At 37.0% G+C, this 21,353-nt stretch overlaps 1 protein-coding gene across 5 annotated transcripts in view; it reads left to right on the top strand.

Annotated features, from left to right (window-relative positions):
* The window catches only part of LOC116731272 (ras/Rap GTPase-activating protein SynGAP-like), a 58,876-nt gene that overhangs the window by 5,503 nt on the left and 32,020 nt on the right, over nt 1–21,353 (top strand). For 4 of the 5 annotated variants that reach the window (XM_032580957.1, XM_032580959.1, XM_032580956.1 and 1 more), the window contains 3 exons: nt 4,960–5,063; nt 18,215–18,303; nt 18,396–18,517. In XM_032580957.1, coding sequence (XP_032436848.1) covers nt 4,964–5,063; nt 18,215–18,303; nt 18,396–18,517 — 311 coding nt within the window. In that variant the 5' untranslated portion in view covers nt 4,960–4,963. The remainder of the gene's footprint in view (nt 1–4,959; nt 5,064–18,214; nt 18,304–18,395; nt 18,518–21,353) is intronic. The other variant, XM_032580960.1, reaches the window with a different exon arrangement.

Raw genomic sequence — 21,353 nt, 5'->3', positions numbered from 1 at the left:
CTAAATGCAAGACCATATTGTAAGATCTAGTTGAGCACAGATAAATGTGTGAGATGTCAACTCTGGTGTGTTCGTAAACATTACAATGTAGATTTCAGTCAGAATTATGTCTCTACTCCTGCTTTTCCGCCATTTCCTTGGAGAATGTTCACCTCTCATTGTCAAGTGCAGAAACTACATCGGAGCTGCGAAAACAAACAAAAGAGTGTTCACTGAGTTTAAATAAAAACTTCTCAGTTGCAATGCAGATGTTTGCATCGCATCATCAAAGTAAGTAGACGTTTAAAGATGCAGTACGCTATGATCAAAATGAATATTCAGACTTTAAAAAGAGTGACAAAGCACGAGCAAAATCAAAAAGGTTTTCCACTTAAGCACAATCCGATCCTCTGACTGCCCACATGGCCACTACAGTCTGACAGGTTCTCATTTTTTGATGTAAATGTGTAAAAAAATATATAATAATTGAATTTTAATAGCCTAAGCAATAAAAAAACGGATTATTTCATTTATTTGTGCCCATTCTCCTAAAGTACTTCACAGGAACTTAAATTTTTTGCTAATGTACTTCAGATTTTAAATAATAGGTTCGCAAAGTCTTGACAAAGTTGATGGTGAAACGTCAAGGTGAAATTTCTCCCAAATATTTTTCCCAAAGATCTGCTGGTATAAATGTCCTGTGAGATTTTTTTTTTCTCTCTCTCTTTTTCCCCTTTCATGGTCTCAATATGTGCAATAAAATAAGGTGATTTTGAATGTTTTCCTAACAAAAAGTGCGTTCTGTGGAAGGAACAACTTAGGACAGCATCACACATCTAGTTCTCCCGTCGTCTTTTTGAAGCTGTGCTGTTGTAATATATAAAAAATATGCCAACATGTCATCTATAATGAAATATGTGTGGATATTCCTGGTAACAGAGCCGTCTTAAAGAGAATTCATTTGGTCTTTCAGCAAAGAGTGACAGAATTGCTTCTCTTAGGGCCCTGATGCATTCCCACAAAGCTTGGCACTTGGACCTGTTGATGATAACAGTCCAAATGGTCCATTTTATTTTGGGTCTGGAGAACTTTCTGTCCATGTCCTTCTAAAAAGACAGAAGAATGCAGAAACAAATCTCCCAAGACAGAAATCTTTTTTCGAAATGGTCCAGCGCTGACATGACCTGCACCTTTCTGCGGTTTTATATGATTTTTTAATAGTTGTCGGCCAATTTTAAAGAACTTTGCTACTGTGTAGGTTTGTTCCGAATGCAGCATGCTAGTAACTGATTCAATACAACTTTGAATAACATAAAAATAAGTAATAAAACGTTAATGACTAGTAAGCCTTATTTTTGTGCACAAAATGCTGAACTCGGTGGAGAATTATTAGAATTTATGGATTAATAATCACACTTTCTCAACTAACAAGATATTGATCCAAATCCCAATTTGATGTTAGAAAACCTGAACTACTTTACACTGATATCTGTGAGAATTTCACCGGTGAAATGTTCTCACCCAGACACTTCTGGTCAAATAAAATGATTTCACTCGGTGCTGCTTAGAGATCCAAAGTCTTCTGCATTTCTCAAAAACACTCTAGACACAAGGAATATTCGACATCTAATAAATTGATCATGGTTTTGGATTTCTCAGTGGACAAAGAGAAGAATATTGCATTTTAATGAACTGTTTTTAAAGCAAATATATCAGATTGAAGTGAAAATTCAAAGCAGAGTGTTTTCCCGCACCTGCTAACATGACTAGGAGGGAATCTCAAAACGCTGATGTGTCTGTAGGAATGCTTATCAATTAATCATGGTAGCAGCTTGTGGTTGAGCAGCTTGGTGACATTTAGTTTGGAAAGGGCAACTATAAAAGGCTGCATGTAGAAAAACCTCCCTGAAAAACATGATGTTTCAGAGTGCAATCAGGACTGATGATACGTCATTTCATTCAACTCGCTCAGATAAACAGTGGCTTTTCTGAGAGGAACTTTCTGCTCACTAGAAAAAAAATTGCAAATTGCAAAAATTAACATTTTCATATTTTGTTATTTTGCAATCACAAACTGATGCATTTAGAAAATTATATGTGAGAGAACACAAAGCAGTGCTTAACAATGAAGCGGAAGGAAAATGAAAAAAAATGCACTGAGGATTTTAATAAGTTTTGTTTTGTAAAATAGCTAAAGTTCAGACATCAATTTTCAGGTTGTCACAGATTTTCTGTTGGTCTCTTAATGCAATATTTACTGCTGCCCACTTTTTAGTTTTTCTAATTTCTTTGTTTAGATGTATTTGAGTAAAATAAGCACTCTAAAATTCCCTGTTTGATTGCCCAATTACAAATAGTCAAAACTATTCTAAAAACTTAAAAAGAAGTGAAGTGTAATTAATCTTTAATCTAAAGAAATGTTCAGAACCTTGATTTACTCTCACAGCTTGCATACGTTTTGCTTCTCCAACTCCAGCCACTCAAAGCTACTATTTTTCTTTTATATGCATCCCTGTTCCAACATCTGAATAAAATGAACGAATGATTATCTGGTCTGTAAATTAGACACTTGATTCAGGTGTGTTTTTGAGCAGGAATGCATCAAAACGTTGCAGGAATGTGACTGAAGTCGGAGATCCCCGGAGAAGCCGTTCGTGTCTCCAGTCTTCAGGTTCCAGTGAAGATGTTTCTCTGCTTTAACACACTTGAATCTAATAATGGAGTCATTAGCAGGACTGTGTTGAACTTGATTGGATGCTGAAGAGGTAATCAGCTTGGTGTGTTGAAATGGGGACCGGTATCCTGCAACCATCGACGATGAGTCTTGACACCCTCTGATGATTTCCAATCAGAAATATGTGTTCGAATTACAAAAAAAACAAAAGCACATGGGAAACCCATTATGCTGTTGCTGATATAAAAACGGTTTGTTGTTTTATTCCACACATATACCTGATTTTATTGTTTTTGTTGATGGTAGCTGTTCATTTTGGCTTTTTAATAATCGTTCCCGTCTCCGAACATATTAGTAGAACGGCTTTGAACTCCGCAAGAGTCTTTTGGATTAAAAGTCCAGTTTTCCATGACAACCTTTCTTATTTCAGAGCTAACCTTTATAAATTCGATTATGGCATAATTTTGTCGAACTAGTATTATTGTCCCTCGCTGCTTGCTGGGTTTTCTCTCCCTTTGTGTGCATTACAAAGTATTCACTCCCTTGAATATTTTCCCCTTTTATTGCTACATATCAATCAACAAAATTTGGTTTTGACAAAAAAAAAGGGAAAACTGATTTCTACAAAAATAATAATAATAAATATTTAACATAAAATAAGTAATTGCATAAATATTCACCTCCATATTTAGTATATCTTCCTTTGGCTGCAGTTACAGCGTCTCTGTGTGGATAAGTCTCAGTCAGGTTTGCACTTCTGCTCGTAATTCTCCTCATTTTTTTTTGTAAATCTTTCCAAGCTCTGTCAGGTTTTGTCGGGATTGGCTGTAACTGCCCTGGACAGGCTTAGCCACACACTCTCTATCAAATTGAGGTCTGAGCTTTGACTGGGCCACTCTAGTACCTCCACCTTGTTGTCTTCAAACCAGTGTAGCTTCAACTGGACGCTTTGGCTCACTGTCTTGCTGGAAAATAAATGTTCTCTGAAGCCGCAGTTCTGAAGCAAATTATCCTCCAGGATTTTCCTGTGTTTTGCTTCATTTGTTTTATTTTCTACCGTTCTAAGCCTTCCAGGGCCTGCTGCTGACACACATCTCTGCATCATGATGCTGCCACTACCATGCTCCACTGTTGTAATGGTAGCCAGGAATACTAATTGACAACTACAACTAACATCACTTGACACACACTCACTACACTCAGATGATCTTTATTCTTTATTCTCTATTCAATTGGCTGAACCTCAGTTGAAATTGGTCAGTCCCTTTGAAGGAGATGAATGTTTATTCAATTATGTTTGTCATTATTTTGAAGAAACCAGTTTTCACTTTGACATTAAACGTTTTTTTGTCTGAATGCTTTTTGCAAACATTGTCTATGCGCACACAGTCGAACCAAACAGCCATAACTGAGCTGCTGTAAATCTGGAAACTGTTGCTCGGCTTAAAAGTAACTTCCAAGATTAAATCACTTTACAGATTAAACTGAAGCTGTTCCATCAAAATCTATTCATTGCCCAGGATCCACAAAGAAATGCATTTTTGTGAAGATCTAGCAGTTGGTGACCTTTGACCCTGACCAGTTCATTGTAGCTTTGGCTATCTGCTCCAGACTCAAATCTTTTACAGCTTCCTGTCAACTCTGAGCTATTCTGTTTTTTTTTCTTATTATTTCTGTCCCTCCTAAAGATACAGATGCCCACAGCATGATGCTGCCACCACCACCACCATGTTTCATAATGTGGATAATGTGATCAGTGATGTGTGGTTTTAGTTTCCATGGAGGCCAAAGAGTTTAATTATGGTAATTATGTAACTGGAGCAACTTCTACCACATGAGAATTTATCATTATTTTCTCTCAAAAATTGGTTTATTTAAAAGTTTAACCTTGACTTGTCTGCTGCGTTCCTCGGTTTCCATAAAACTGTTTGTTTACTAGTGCTTTATATGCATTGTCCTATTATATTTTTATTATTATTTAGGGGTATCGGAGTAAAGGGTAGTGAAAACAAATGCACATTTCAGATTCATAAAAGACTTTGAATGTAAAAAAGTATGAGAACATTTTGCATTTTCCTCCCACCTCACTACTACACACCACGTTGTTTATTGATAACGTTCCATTAAGTTTGTGATGGCATAATCAAATCTGCCAAGGTTCAAAGGTGCATTTTTAAAAAAATATATTTTCACATGTCATGTGTTATTTATTTATTTTTTGCCTAACATCTACTGTATGTGACTGTTGAGGTTGTTGGTTCATTAAAACTGAAAGTGCAAACTCTACTTGTGTCTGTGCCGTATAGCTGCATGGACACTTCTTCAAAGACGTGGCTGCCGCATCAGGGTCAGTTTGGCTTGGTTGGTCAAGCGGAGGTTTGCTGTGGTGGACCGGGAGTTTTGACGCCAAGTGAGTCAGTCCAGACACAAACCCGTCTGCTTCTCTGCTCCTGTCAGCTTTGTGTCGTTGCCCAGCCTCGTCCTCCAGTCCATGCCTTGTGGTCCGCTGAGGTTTTCTGTGTTATCTGTGTTTTTTATATGTATTCGCAAGGCTGTTGTTTGCTCTGTTTTCAGTGGTGAAAGGTTTTTAATGCCCGTCTGACTTCTGCTTTTCATGTCATGACTTTTCAATCCTTTTTTCCAGAAAAAAATCCCCTTGTGCACTGAAGTTTTTTTTTTTTTACCCTTTTCCCTGTATCCTCCACTGGAGCGTCACGTTTCCTCTGAGCCCCACATTGACAGACTCCTTCTGTTTTATGTTGCCATCCTCTGGGTTAGATAGTGCCATTCCCTTTTTACACTCTCTTTGATAGACTCCAAGTCTTCCTTCTCCCATCCGTGGATTAAAACGTCTTCTTCAATTGGCTCCAGGACAGTCAACTCAGCGCATAAACCTGTTGTTTTTTTTAATATCAAAACATTAAAATAACAGTTTAAAAAAATGAAAGGCAGAAACAAACTAGAGACTGTTTGTTTGCTTCCAGCTGCTCTGGGAATTTACCTTGTTTGAGCTGCATGTCAGTGATGTAATACAGCAGGATGGATGTCGGGAGCTTCTAACTCACACCAGAGTTTAAGAATCTTAATACCGGTGGCGCCACCTAGGGGAGGGGGCAACAACAAACAACACAATGCTTGCAGTCAAAAAGAATGAACAGCATTAAAAACATATTGAATTACTTACAATAAGACTTTATTTTGCACATCGGAGCAAAAAAAAAAAAAAAAAAATCTGTTTCTGGGTGTTCACTTCATCCTTTCTGTTCCTCTCTGCTCCCCATGTTTCACACCGTGATTTGCAAGTTAATGTTAGCATAGCTATTATTACTACTTAATAAAACATTCGATATGTTATTGCACTATAATGATGGCCGAGGTGAAATTAACATATTTGTGATTATATTTGTTGGTTCACTTCCACGTTGCTAGATAAGTGAAAAATATGCGTTAAAAAAAATTAACATTATGGAGTGTTAATGTCCTGGTTAATTAATTTAATTTATTAAATAATATTAAAAAAAATGAAGAGCGGAAGACATGAGGAGACCGGTGTAAAACTCGCCTTGACCTTTCATTTTTCAGACAAAAATTAAATGATGGAACAAAATATTTATTTAAAACACATCGGCAAGAAATTCTAATAAACAAAATCTATTTACTAAATGCATTACATATTCATGGGTTAAAGAGAGGCGTTTTGATGTGTTGCACAATTGATTGGTTTATTATTTTATGTGTTCTCTATTTCTTTATCCACTTTTTAACGCTCATCTCCGTGTAACAGTATAACTCTGTCGATCTGTTACTGCTTTTAGTTTTGAGGTTTCTCCTCCAAAGCTGCCATTGGCTCCAGTATCTGGTCATCCCCTTGGTGCATCTGCAGAGTCACGCCTGCTTAACTCTGGTTATTTCATTTGGCTCCATCCATTCACAAGCACAGTAATGACGCTTCTAAATACATTAGCAGAAATGAAGGTAGTTTGATGGAGAGCAGTGCACACGCTAGCAAACATGTTCCTATGGTAACGAGGCCACACTCCCCTTTGGCTAGAGCTCACACACGAGCACAGAAACGGGCAGGAGGAATGCAGGAATGCTGAAAAAACACACATGATGGAAAACAAGTTCTGCTTATTTATTTATTTATTTATTTAAGATTTTCACTGTAGCTGCTGCCGGTCACAAAACGCTGGAAGTCCAAACTTTTTTTGTGTGTGTTTGTGAGCTTAGCCGGTTTTCTCGAAAAGCTTGTCGGGATTCAGACTGATTGCAGTTTTTTTTTTTTTTTTTTTTTCTGTGGATCTCTCCTGCCCACAGTGCCGCTTCTCCCTGAACCCCTCCACCCACCACTTTTTTAAAATCCAGCTGCTCTACCTCTTCTGTGCAGTGTGCATTTACCTCGTTACAGTGATGTTTCTAAACATAGCACAGGAGTGGCTCTGACTACAGCCAGAGGTGGACCTTTTTTATTATTTATATAAAGTAAACATATCGGTCCAAATTACTTTCTTTAAAAATCACCGTTTTGATGTACAGCACGCTCCATGCTGTCAATATCATGTTCTCTTTTGGCACTAGAGTAGCATCTAGTTTTCTACTTGGGTTGAGCACAGAGTTAGGATCATTGACCAATCCTACTTTCACAATCTCTTTTGATTTAAAAATTTTTCTTTTTGAATATTGTGTCCTTTATTATGCTCATCTGATCTTGCAAGTTTCTACCGGACTGCAAACTCAGCCTAACCTTTAAAAAAATGTTTATTATTTCATAGTGAACCACTTTTGTTTGGCATCCTTATTCTGCGAAAGTATTTAAGTGATCTACTTTCTATTTGCTGCTAAAATCCTTCAGTTTTCATGAAAATCTCCTGGTATTTCAAAGAGTTCATGATCCCTTGAAACTATGTGTGACAGTTTTATGTTTTACCTCATCATACTATTGCACCTCTGTGTTTTGTTGGAAGACGGTTATCACTGAACTGGACACTTAAGATGTTTTTACATCCGTGTTTGTTACCCTTTGAGGGTAGACGCAATCCCTTCACATTTCTTCCTCTAAACGGCTACAGCGCGTTTGGCATCCACGATTTCAGTCTGTGTTTTGTAAATCGCAGCTCATACTAAAACCCCCTGGAGTGTTGCTGCTGGCCTGTCAAAGAGCCACTAAGTGGTTGCCAGGCGGTTTTCCTCCTGTCAGCCATGCTGATTGTTTGGACAACTCTGCCCATGATGTGATTTTAACTTTCAGCACATTTGACCTATTTGGTGGTTTCAAATGGTAAAGATTGCTGAGGTTAATATGGAGAATAGCCACTTTAGTCTGAGTTATTCAAGACTGGAGGTCAGGACAAAAATCCCACACAAGTGGAAAACACTTTTATTCTTTGTTTTGTCCAAACTTCGTGGTGTCTCTTCTAAAACTTCTGCACCAGAAGTGGCTGTATAACACTTTTTACTGTGCTTAAGCACATTTATTTGGATACCTGCAGTGACTACCCACTCAAACTGAGAAATAACACCAACCTGTCACTTTGAATGGGCCAACTTGGTCTAAAAATATGGCTTGCAGTGAGCCATTCAGATCCGAAGTGGCTCAGTTTTGACAGGCAGAGCTCAGACAGGTAATCTTCAGCCTTTTTACTTTTCCATGTCTAGCCAAAGCTTCGACATCATAACACATCCAGATGTAACCCGTTAGAAGTAGGAACTTCAAATCATTACTAGTCTTCAAACAAAGTAAGTTTACAAACTGCGTCCAGGTGTGTGCACATTAAGTATTTTAGCTGATAATTACTATATTAATTATCGAGAACCTAATATCCAGTAGAGCTGTTCAGGTAAAATCTATAACAATAGAACATAATTACAAAGCATTTAAAAAAAAATCTCTGTAGTGATTTTCATTATGTTATTTGACCTCCTTTCAATTCTAAAGCTTCGGCTGTTTGGCTTGAATCTCAGGTTTGAATTAATTGTCACAAATTCTATTTTGGCTTCATTTTTGTTTAATAAATAATCACAGCGTTAGAACCTTGTGAAGCCTGGATGAGTTAGGCTGTAGACCACTACAATAAGAAGAGGTTGTAGTTTCTTTTTATATCATGAATGTTTGGAAGACACTGAAATCCTAAGCATAAAACTTATTGTCATTGCAGCGAGACAAACTATTACATCAACACTGCAAGTTCAGATGAGTTTTAAAATTTTTGATCCTTATGTCCTCAGAGGATTAAATAAATGTTTAATTAACTCATATTAGTACACCAGAGATGTGATTATTGTGGTAACTAAAGTACAAAACATAGTTCTGGTAATAAATAAAGCTCGGTGTACAAAAAATCTTAATAGTTCTTTCTTTCAGATTTTATTCTGCTTTTGGCTTCGTTTTCTATCTTTGATTCTCACAAACTCCTCTTTTGACCTTACCTGGCTCGGTTATATTAAAGATTTTTGAGATACCTTTGCTACAAATAAGCTCATGTAACCTAAGAAAAACATTACAAATACAAAGGTACTTCCTTTTTTTGTTACAGAAGCTGTTTATTGGAAAGACTTTATACTTAAAAAATTGACATTGCTCACTTTTCATCTCTTGTTTCACTACAGCGGAGTCTTTTGGGAGAACGGCCTGTATCGCCTTTTGTTAGATCTGGTCCAAATGGCAAAGTTCTGCATTATCCGATTTCAGTTTCTCAACATTAAATTTACTGTTTCACAGTTTATTTTAGTCATAAAGTGCTGAATCATTTTAGCAATAACCTAGCAGTAACATTCACACACCTGCATTGATTTTAACACCTTAGACTGTTGACTGAATTCAGGTTTAACAGGTTTTTTTTTCTTTTCTTCCAGTGACAGTCCAGCTCTTCCAACGCTTTTCATCAGACTTTTATTTTACATAACTGGTGGCAAGAATCTGGCTTGGAGAGAAATATTACGCTGCTGTGCGTCGCCTATCTGCAGAAACTGTGAAATGGATTTGATAAATAAGTGCTCTATGTGCTTTCTAATTTTAGCTAGGCCATTAGCAAATTTATTATGTTAGGAGACTGAAGTAATGCTTATCTTGCCACATGCTGGTGTTTCTGAAAACTTGCTTGACAGTAGTCTAAACTGGAGCGAAATAATTTGTGAAAGATCAAGCCCTGTTAGATAACTGAAGTATGTGTACAGATAATTAGTGTGTTACTTGCATTGTGTGTGTAATTGGATGGGGGTGCATAGCTGATTTTGTGCTAGAGATCTAGGAAGTTAAGTTTAATTTTGATGCCACATTCTTCTTTTTTTATCATTAAAATTGCCTGACCATCTTCGGATAAAACTTCAATACTCTATACACCGTTTATGATTCTTCTCAATTTTTATGAGTTATTTATTGAATTAATTATAAAACAAGGCTAACCTCTGTCATGTCTGTGATATTAAGCATTCAGCATGGTGAGGGGAGTAAATCCTCATCAGTGCAGACCGAGTGTCTGCATAAAGATGAAGGAGATTAAATCATTTCATTGGGTTGTTATAAGTCACTTAAAGCTACTGATACACCAATATTTATTGGTGTATCAATAAATATTGATACACCAATCAATATTTGGTTGGTGTATCAACCAAATATTGATTGGTTGATACACTACTGATACACCAATAAATACACCAATATTTATTGGTGTATCAGTAGCTTTAAGTTAGGACAGATAGTGTGATGATGCTGTAAGTATTTTTATATCTGGTTTGGGTTTAGCTGCAAAATCTCCCTCTGCTCTTTTGTTGCAGTCTGTTGTTTACATACAAGTATAAGTCTGTATTATAGAGCTTAAGAGCGGCACAATTCACCTCGCAGCCTCTCAGGCCACCTCAAATGGGCAACAGTAGCTAAAAGAATCACAAAGAGAAAGATGTATAATATTTGTGCTATTTTAAAGCAATGTATTAATACTTATAGTTGCAATGAACTACAATTCAGTCTATTTGTGGATAAGAAATGGGTACGGAGAAAGTGTGTTCAACCGTGGTCTCCAGTAGGCGTTTAGCTTCCCAGAGGAAAATCTGTCAAACATCCAAGAGGTGGGTGTTGCTGGCAAGTCTCATCAAAAACCAACAGAAAATCCAACATAATTTATCAGAAATGGGGAAAAAAACCCCCTCAACATTCTTAGCTGTCGTGCAAACTCAGCATCTGGCTAAGATATGTGGGAGTCACTAAGACAGCAAACTATATGTGGGCAGTTTTAGTAGGCGTTAGTCACAATGTAGTTAGAAAGAAAACCACTCATGTGACTTTTGTGCCTCGAGAGAACGTTTGTTGTCTCGAGGCACTTTACAATTATTTATGGCTTGTGTTGTCATTTATTGCTTTTGTCTCAGTTCATTAATTCTGAGAGAACATTGTGTAATGTATATGATTCCAAAAATAAAGAGTAAAAAAAAGCAAAGTTGTGCATCTGTCAGCACTGTGATTCATAATAGCCAACAACATATAAATATTTGTAATGGAACCTAATGACAAAATGTGTAGCAGATGCTGAATTCAAACAGTTTTCCTCATACAAAGAAATCAAAATGGAATAGCTTCTAAATTATGTTTTGCGTAAGGTGGAACGACACAGAACTGAACATAATTTATTCTACAGCAAAGCCTCTTTTGTTCACTGATCTTTATTTATTTCCATAGATTTTCAATTGAATTCAAGACACGTTATTGACTGTGGCTTATAGAGTCCAGCAGTTTTATTATCTGAAATCAAAAAAAGTTTATATTTGGCTTTTGGATTCTTATCAAGACTGTCCCTGTACAATTTTCTCTTCAGCCTTCCTTTAATTATATGAACTTTGTCACTGCGGATCAGTGGAGAAAGTAGTTGTCACATAATCTAAAAGTTGTTTTAGTTCCAGCTTCATGTCACATAACAGTGAATCTTTGGGCACTCAAGTTGCAAACCGAGCTTTGCATCATGTGAGAGTAACTGTCAATTCAACTGGGTGAAAATGACACTAGATTTAAAGCACTAAGGTTCATAAGATTGGATATACACCGTACATTATGTAAATTCAGCCGATGTCCCACTTTTATATTTCCTGATTATTTGACCAGACTATTGCATATTCTCCCAATATTTCTGATGTCTTCTCAAAATGTTGTGTAGCAAACTTGAAACTAGCTTCAACATAGTTTTTCTACAGAAGTTCAGTTTTGTGCAGTGTGCATAGAAGTTGTAATTGTTTAGTTCAAATACAATACTTGATAATTCCTGGTCTTTTTGCGGCTCTACATCAGTGGTCCTTCGCCTTTGGAGCTATGGATAATAAGACCGATTTTTTTAAAATTTTACTCTTCTGTCAGAAGCTTTTCCAAAACCACATGGGGTGAGAAATTTTAAAATATGACCATGACCAGTCCCATCAGTATGTTTTGCAATGATAAGGATTTTGAAGGTCTTGAGAGTAGTCTTTGCTTTTAATCATAATGAAATGCTCCTTGTGTGAAAGCATGGTAATGAAAAATCTTTTTATAGCCCATCAGACTGAGCTGGGCGACAATTTAATTTGTATCTGCAAAATAATTTGCAGATGAGAGCAGAAATACATTAAAAATACGGACAAAAATCAGCTATTCTTGGCTTTCTTTGCATTTGTAGAGCTTGTTTTGTTATGTTCAGTATTACCTGCGTCATTCCATTATTAAACATAACCTAATTTAATTCAGTTCAGTTTATTTACATAGCGCTAATTCAAAAACAAATGTTATCTTGAGGCACTTTACAAGCAAGTCATTTCAATTCAGTCACACATATATTATAATTAATCCCACTTATCAAACATTTCAATATGTTTGGTTAATTATTTAAATTAGTTTAAGAAGTTTTCTATCTATTGAAACCCAGCAGGTTGCATTCAATTTTGTGAACTTCCGATTACACTAGCCTAACCTTAAAGTAACAAATACATGGTTCAGTTTTTTCCAGTCACTCCTGGAAAAGATATTTCTAAAACTGGCAATGTTCCTTTTAATTTATTCTAAATTTATAGATGTATTTGTTTTTATTCCTGAGTGGGTTTTCACTCGGGTCATTATCAACATCTGGCTTCAATTTCACGTCATTATCATCAAGAGAAATCTGTTTACTGACAAAATCAGGTTCAACAGTCACTATCTTTGCACTGTAATTTGAATTCAAAACATATTTTACCAACTGTAGATGGATAGAAAATATATTTTAAGGTAACCTAATTGACCTACATTGCAGATTGGAGCCATCAGAAAAAGAGCAAATGCAAATTGTCTTCCCATAATTGCTGGTTATCTGCTGTCATGGACTGTGTTTACTGGATGGAATATGGCAATTACAGACACTTCCATATGACATGAATGCAGTATCTACCCCAGCAGGCCTGTCTGTGAATCACTGGAGGCCTGTTGTTGTCAGATGCTCCAGACCAGTCACACTGAGATCCCATGTTTGTGGCCTGTGACTGGAAATACACCATTCAAGCTAGAGTGCAATATCAACAAAACAGGCAGCCACAATGAAATCTATTTCAGTCTTATCACCTCAGTAGCATTTACCAGTTTTATTCTTTAGTTTTTTGGAGTTAAAGACATGTAATGCATGTAGCTGCTTGACTGCACTTTGCTGAAATGGACACATTTAGTTGAATTTTGTCTGTAATAACCCAACCCAGCTGAAACCTGTCTGTTTTTCTCTGGGACTTTGGGCCAGAATTTCATTCTTGACTCTGCAGTTTTCTCCAGAGAACCCACAACTCTGATAACACTGTGAGCAAATGAAACGGAGAGAGAAGGTTAACAGCTTCTATACTATGTGCAAAAACTTGATCACGTTGAATCTTGGGACTTGTTTTTAATAAGACCTGAGAACAGGGACTTCCTTCGCTACTTTTGTTGTTTAAAACCCCCACTCCTCTATACTGATACTCTCCAAATACCATATTTAGTTCATATTAATATGCCAGTTTTTGTGAGAATAGTTCTCTAGGGATTTAAATAATTGGAAAATCTACTTTGCATGTTATTTGCAGCTTTTAGCACCACTGAAGTTGCTAAAAGAAAACATTTTTACACAGGCATATTTGCATAAAGACCTGTAATTGTAGTACATAAAGCTTTGACCAATTTTATAGTTATTACATATATATTATGTATATGTGTATATGTTAAGATTAAACAGGTTCTGTCTGCTTGAAAGCATTACAAATGAAAGTTGTCCTTTTGGATCAAACATTTAACTTTAAAATATTTTAAGGAAGCCCAGCTGCTTTACCCAAATTAAAGTTTAAATAACGTTTCTGCCTCCTCTACAGGTATTGCAACATATTTTAGATCAGAAAATACCGGAAATACAATAATCTTTGGTTTGGTTCTTTACCTGTTTGACTTTGAGCCTCTATTGAATGATTGATGTTGAACTATGTACATTACTTTTTAACAGTATAATTTAATCTAACGAGTTTATGTTCCACATTCCTGTTTAAATTCAATTAACACCTAAATGTCAAATGTCCGCCTGGACATTTTTGCTTATTTTAATTGTACGCAGTTCTTTAAATGTCCTGTGATTAAATATATTTGCCTATTTATTCATAAAAACCAGAACTTTCAATATTTAATAAGTTATTTTCGCAATTTAGTGTTTATTAAAAGATTGCCCCTCAGATTAATTCCACTCCCTGCTACTGCGGGGGTGAAATTACCGTAATAACTCCATATTTGCTGGAAACCGCCAAGTCTCCCCTTTTAGAAACCGTTGGAACTTTTCAGATTGCGCAGTGGGGTGGAATTACGGTACTGCAAATTTGGCCGGATTGTCGGTGCTACGTTTGGTCTGGAAGGGTTAATAATATAGAGAAAAGAAAATCAAACACAAAATAGGCTGCATAATAATTTAAAAAATAAGACAAAAATAAGAGTACAAATGCAGGGCCAATAGACAGTTTATGTACATAATACTATAATTGCATGGCTGATGGTAGCATGCATAGATGACCAGAGCTCCTTCTTCTTCATGTTTGCTTTATTCTCTACATGGCTTGTGGAAAAGTACAAACAGGACTTCTTACTTCTTCTTTTTAGCAATGAAAAGAAAAAGTGTCACTTTTTCACAAAGGACAGATTTTGTGGAGTTCACAGGTAAAAGTTCTCCAATTAAAATACTTGCTCACCTGAGCTGTGGCTCTCTGCAGCTACTCCAGAGTTGTTTTTTTATTGCATGTTTCTGGTCTCAGCTGATTTCATCTGATGCTCCGAGATTAAAGAATATTAATACTTTTGCAAGGCACTGCACAATCCACTTGTGCCTAAATTTAAATAAGATTATTCTCATTCAAACCCAATCATGTAGTCACATTATAATCCAACTACGTATGGATCCTAATTACAATGCAGAACAATTAAAAGTAATTTCTTGGACTTTATTTCATAGTAGCTAAAGTTCTTATGTCTTCTATCCTATTAAAAATTGTGGAATCGATATCTGTTCATGCACTATTTTAGACACAAAAAGTGTCAAAAATACAAAGTTTCCCAACATTTATTAATAGATATGATAAAGGTTGACTATGTTTCTTTAACACCCACTCTTAGTCTTTCTCTCTCCGTCTTTCTCTCTCCGTATCATAGCTAGCTAGAGGCTGTTGCCACCCACACGCTCCGTCTTGAGAGCAATTTACATTCAGAATGGCTCGACCGAACACATCCATCTGTTCTAATATGTCACGTCTACTTTAATCCGTCCTCACTGCGAGCGACTGTAGATGCACGCAAAAAAAAAAAATTTTTCCCCCACAAGGTCATTCAATTGATTTGCTGTGTTGTGCTTTAGCTCCATGTGAACACACTCATAAAAATCTGAAGTCTTTCCCCCAGCTGAGGGTGATTGCCCCTCAGAGCCTGCTGATGACTCCTTTCTTCACGTCTGGTTTGAAGAAATGCAACTCTTTGCGCTGTGTTGCTTGATGTTTTTCTATCATCGTTGCTGTGCAGCTTTTTGTGCCAATATCTTTTACACTTCAAGTAGAAGCCCTTGGAGTTGTTTCCATGGGTACCAAACAATTAGCTGTGATTCAGAATAGAACCTGAAGAGTAGCCTACTTACAGGCACCGAGAGCGAGGGAATCAAAATCATAGGATGACGGCGTGTCTTGATTCTCTTTGAGAAATAAAAAATAAAAAAAGGATGAAACGGCTCCTCAGGGTAATGGCCAAGTTCTAAAAAAAAACCCCCGAACAGATCAGTCACTGCCCAAAATAGAACCGTGGAGCGAAAAACAACATGAGACCTGCGTCTAGATTAAAAAAAACAAACACGACGCCTTACAGATCAATCTGCACGTTTTATTACATAACCAGAATAATCCAGGTGTAAAACTGCAGGAATTAAGGAAATACGTTACTTTATAAGAATTTGAGCTTATACTCACATTTGTACTTAATAGGCTTATTTGTGTTTCATGGCAAATTTACAAAATTTATAAATAAATCTTGAAATGCAGATTAAGTGACATCCCTTCTGTTCAGTCAATTAGCTCTACATTAGTTAAGTTAAAGCCCTCTGAAATATTTCTAGTTCCCCAGTAATTGTGACCAAATACTGTAGGTGTTATATATAAATATAATTGACTGCCTTGTTAAACCACAACTTAAGCTGATTAATCACATTTTCTGGTTTGATTTCACAAACCACACTCAGTCCCCCACTTTGACAAACGCCGTTTTGGCTAACCAGAGATCAGAAATAGGGGCCAGCATTGTGTCCAGAATTAAAAAAATTTTATTAATATTTCTGTTAGCTGGAATAATGAAACATCTGTCTGTTTGTGTAGTTAAACTGCTTCCCTTCCTGGATTCCTTGCAGATAGTTAGAAGGATGCATCATTTACTGTTTAAAATGACATAATGGACTTTTTTTTTCTTTTTCTTTTTTTTTACAGTTTTTAACTGTTTTTCTGGTGGAAACGTTATTACTTTTCAAACATCTTAAGGATTTACTGTCATTAACATGGGAAGAGAGGACAATAGGCAGTGTTTGGGTCCAGGAATTATTTGTTATCTCACATTTATTAAGACTTGTGCCTTTATTGATACTTGACATTATGAGAAGAAAACAGTTTCTCACATCTGATGTGTGCAAAAATTCTACTAAACAATAACAGTAAAAATGGTAAAGAGGACGGAGATTAAAATATACCATATTCCACAATGTGTGGCAGAAAGAAGCAGCATCTTAAAGTTCACAGTAAAATAATAACATATTTTACCCTTGTAGAGCTTTAGTAAGTGTAACAAATACTCACTACTGTCTGTACGGTTATCTTTAAAGTCCTGCTTAGGTCAGCCTTTAGACAGCAAGGAAGAGAAGAAATAAAGTTATACGTGAACAGGGTTTGCACCCTCCTCATTTAGGTTTACGTTGACATCATCTTTCTTGGCCATACAGAGAAAGCGTCAGCTGAGATTTCCTAAAGATAGTTGCTCATACTTTCATAGATCCATCACCATGTTGCTGAGTTTGTGCAAGCATAAGGACAGACTAAAGCTATATGTATCCAGATGAGTCATCACAGACTGTGGGCTTCACCTCCGATATTTCTCTTGCATCAACTTTTCTTTTGCATAATTTTACACTAAGCTGTGCAGTTCGAAACATTTCCTAGGCCAAATGTTGATCATTTTCTCACAGTCGATATGTACAAGCACCTTTTGACGGCTACAGTTTGCTTTTTGTGTCGCAGGAGTCCTGAAGCTGCACAGCAGCCCCAGACCATCATACTACCACCACCATGTCCGACTGCTGACTTGATTTATTGTTTTTCTTTGAAATGCTGATAGTTGTACCACAAATGTGAACTTTTATATTTAGCTCACTCTTTCACTGTATGTTTTTGTTGTATTTCAGAGTGTTGCCAAGAAAGTTTCTTTGTACCGGCCCGCCTTGTGCATAGAATGGCAATAAAGCTGTCTTATCTTCTCTGTCTTATCTGTTTAGATGTGGCTGTGTTGTGTTCCTTTGAGATTTGTTGGCCTGCTTCATGTTGTCAGAACTATTTGGATGGTTTTCGTCATTGTAAAGTTCTGGCATAAATTAAAGCTGGGTGTGGTTCCTAAAATTTAACTCAGCTTTGCTAAAATCGTGGCTAGTGGCAGCAACTTGAAGAGACTTTTTTATGTATTTGGAAGTACATATATTCATGTTCTTTGTATTTCAGAAATTGCAAACGGACGCTTTATGTTCAATGTAATGAACAATATAGTATTCAATGATAAACTTTCATTAGTAATAATCAAGCGTCATGCAGTTCAACAAAGATTGAATGTGGACAAAACAATAAGGTCTAACACCATAAAATCTTCCACTGAAATCTTCCAATCATGTTGACTGTCAGAATTAAAATATGTGGTATCTTAAGACCTTCCTTTTATAAATAAGATTTATTCTGAATATAAGGTAATATAGAACATTAGAGAGCACAACTGATTTGTTAGACAATGTAAATCTTATTCATGACTGATTTTCTTGCTTCCTTTTTCATGACATTGTCCTCTTGTAGACCAATCCCGCAGGGCAAGTTTTGCCTCTGTAAGACAGTCGAGTATGGAGACTCCTCCTAACACGACCCCTCAGCCCTTCAGGCAGCCGGTGAGTTCAGCAAAAACACCAGAATGTGTTTTTCTGGTACAGACCCATTGAGACTTTTATGGGATCTTTTGTTTGTTGTGTTTAATCTTTAGAGTTTTCTCAATCGGAGGCTGAAGGGCTCCATCAAGAGGGCGAAAAGCCAGCCGAAGCTGGACCGGACCAGCAGCTTCAAACAGATGATTCTGCCCCGGTTTCGTAGTGCTGACCAAGAGAGGTAAGTCATGAAACGAAAGCCCCGAAACTGTGAAAATTTTGCAAGCTTTACTAGTTTGGCTTGTGGAAACAAAAAAGTCGATACAGGTTTTTGAGTTTTTTTGAGAACGTTCTCTTCACTTCTGGCTTGTTTTGGTCTATCCCAACATAAACCAGCACTCAGATGTTGTTTGATTGGGCTGCGACAAAAACTCAAAAAAGTCAAAAATGTTGTTAATACTTTTGAGAGGCAACTGTCAGGTCTAAATACCTATTAGAGACAATTTAAACAAATACAGGAAAGACAAGAGAGTTAGATTCTGTTATACTCGCGAGGAGAGCAGACAGAGAGATGTTTCCAGTTACAAATTTCCAACTACTCTGGAAACACATCTGTCTGTTCCTCTCTTTTATTGATCTTTAGGAAACCCTGCCACACGGGGCGCTGCAACTCTAAAAGGGTGGAGTCAAAGCATTCATCACATGGTTGCAGCGCTAAATAACATTCACTTCTAGACACATGTTATCTATACTCTAAATCTTTCTTTCTCCAGGCACGGTGTTGAATAAGGCACGTTGCATAGCTTCAAAGCAACGGCTTTGTATCACAAAAAAGCACAGAGCAGAGTTTATTGTCAGGCATGTAAAACTCTGCTGGGAGCAATTAACACCTCTGTCTTGTAGGAAGTCCTGCAAGGCAACAGCTGCTGAGAGTACCTGTCACCTCTATTTCCCAGGGAAGTCTCAGGATAGAATCAAAGTTATTTAACACACAGAAACATTATCTAAAATGTAACTACAAGGCTACATGATACAACAAATATTTGATAATTACTAATACAATTTACCTAACAGCAACATTTACAGTGGCACCTAAAATTATTCAGCCCCCACTGCTGTATATTTTCTGTGCAAAATATACATGCTAGATCCAAAAAAATAAATAAAACAAGAACCACTTGACTAATTCTACAAATGTTTTCTTCAAATTCCACTCAAAATGTCAATTTTAAATACCGGCCTCAAAATTATTCAACCCCATCAAGATCAGCATATTAAAAGCTCAAAAGACCAACCTTTGGTTCCTTTGACCTGCTGCAAATGTGAGTCATACCTGGACTGCAAAGTCTGGCAGGATCTCTGAGGAATCTAAGCTCACTAGATGCGGGTGAATGGACTTCAGTTCATTTATATTCCTCAGTTTCCGTGCTGTCACAACCTTTTTCCAATCCCACCAGAGATTTTCAGTAGAGTTTAAGTAAAACGACAATGAAAGCAACACTGGACGTTTTCTGAAACCGAGCCTTGATGAACTCTGAGATAAGCTTGGGAGACGTGGGATTCTTGTTGAATCCGTCTGCTTTACACTCACTTACTTTACCCCAGTACCCCAGTACCAGGGGAAGAAGAGAAACCCCAGAGCATCAATGTGTTTTACTCTAGGGTTGTAATTCTGTTCAATGTAAGCTTTATTCGTCTTCATCCCGGCATACTACTGATCTATAGGCGTGAAAAGTTCAGGTTTTGATTCATTCCTTTACAGAAAAGAATGAATCATTCCTTTCTGTAAAGTTGTTGCTCACAACTCTGCTTATTTGTAGAGTTGAAAGTTGCAGCTGACTTGCTCACAACAAGTCAGCTACTTGTTGTGTTTTTAGGTTAGCTTTGGTGCATACTCATAGTTTTTTGGTTGAATTTGAAACCTCGGTGATCGCTGCCATAAGGTCTCACTAAACCGTCTTTTGCAGTCAGTCCAGCGTTTTTGACCAGCTGGATTCTGGTAGCAAAATCTGATGCCAAACAAAACAACATTACTTCTCTTGGCCCACATCCAATGGGATGCTGGAAAAGATTATTGTTGTGTCCAAGTTGTGCTAAAAGGAGCTGACCTACCACCAAAGCTGCTCAAACCTAAAATATAAAACATGTTGCAGCAGCTCGGACGTCCCTAACGCTAATATCAGCATTCATAGTCCACATTTCAGAGAAGCTACATCAATGATCAGGTGTTTAAAAACAATAAATATCTTTGTTGTTGAGCTTATGTGTCTACTTATCCCCCCACTAATGAAGCCTTTGAATGTTTGCATTTGATATGCCTGAGACTACACCTGATTTACAAATGTGCTTACTGATGCGTAACGGTAACCAACATTGAAACCAAGATTTATTGTTAAGTTTGGACAAAATCTCTCCAAACTATTTAAACTGTTCTTTTGCAATTTGTTTATTGCAAACATCTGAACTAAATGTGCAACTAAAACTAGTTTGCAGTGGGGCGGTTAAATAATTTTGTATGCAACTGTGACACATTTTGTCTTGATAAAAGAAGTTTAATCCGTTATGCTTTCATAATGAAATTTTATTTAGTAAAAAAAAAACAGAAACAAAGTGAAGCTCTAGTGATACCAGAGGAATTGTTTTCACCACATGCTTACATTTATCTTGTCTGAGAGACTTTTATTTATTTAGCCCTTTTTCTTTTTTTACATTTTGTCGGAACGCAGCAGCTCGCAGCTTTGGAGCGTCTCATGACAGACTTCTTTTGTTTTGTGTGTGTGTGTGGGGGGGGAAAGGGGGAGGTCACATCCTCAGCTGGATCTTGCGCTTCAAAATTTTATGCAACCTTCACACAATCCAGTCACGAAGCCCATATGGGAAATACAAGAATGTCAAGAGGGAGTAAAAATGTATCGCTGACGGCACACTTTCCCGTCACAGCGGGAGGCGCTTTGCAGACATATTTGGGGCTGGTGTGGATGTCCGACATGGGCGAACGAAGAAAGTGTCATTTAGCAGAGGATGTGGGAAAACCTCGTGTGCTAGAATGCAATGTTTCAGATGTCGAAATAAATCAT

The sequence above is a fragment of the Xiphophorus hellerii genome, chromosome 13, assembly GCF_003331165.1.
Source record: "Xiphophorus hellerii strain 12219 chromosome 13, Xiphophorus_hellerii-4.1, whole genome shotgun sequence".
Classification (NCBI taxonomy): Eukaryota; Metazoa; Chordata; class Actinopteri; order Cyprinodontiformes; family Poeciliidae; genus Xiphophorus; species Xiphophorus hellerii.
The sequence above is the reverse complement of the archived record's forward strand: the minus strand, read 5'-3'. Positions and strand labels throughout refer to the sequence as shown.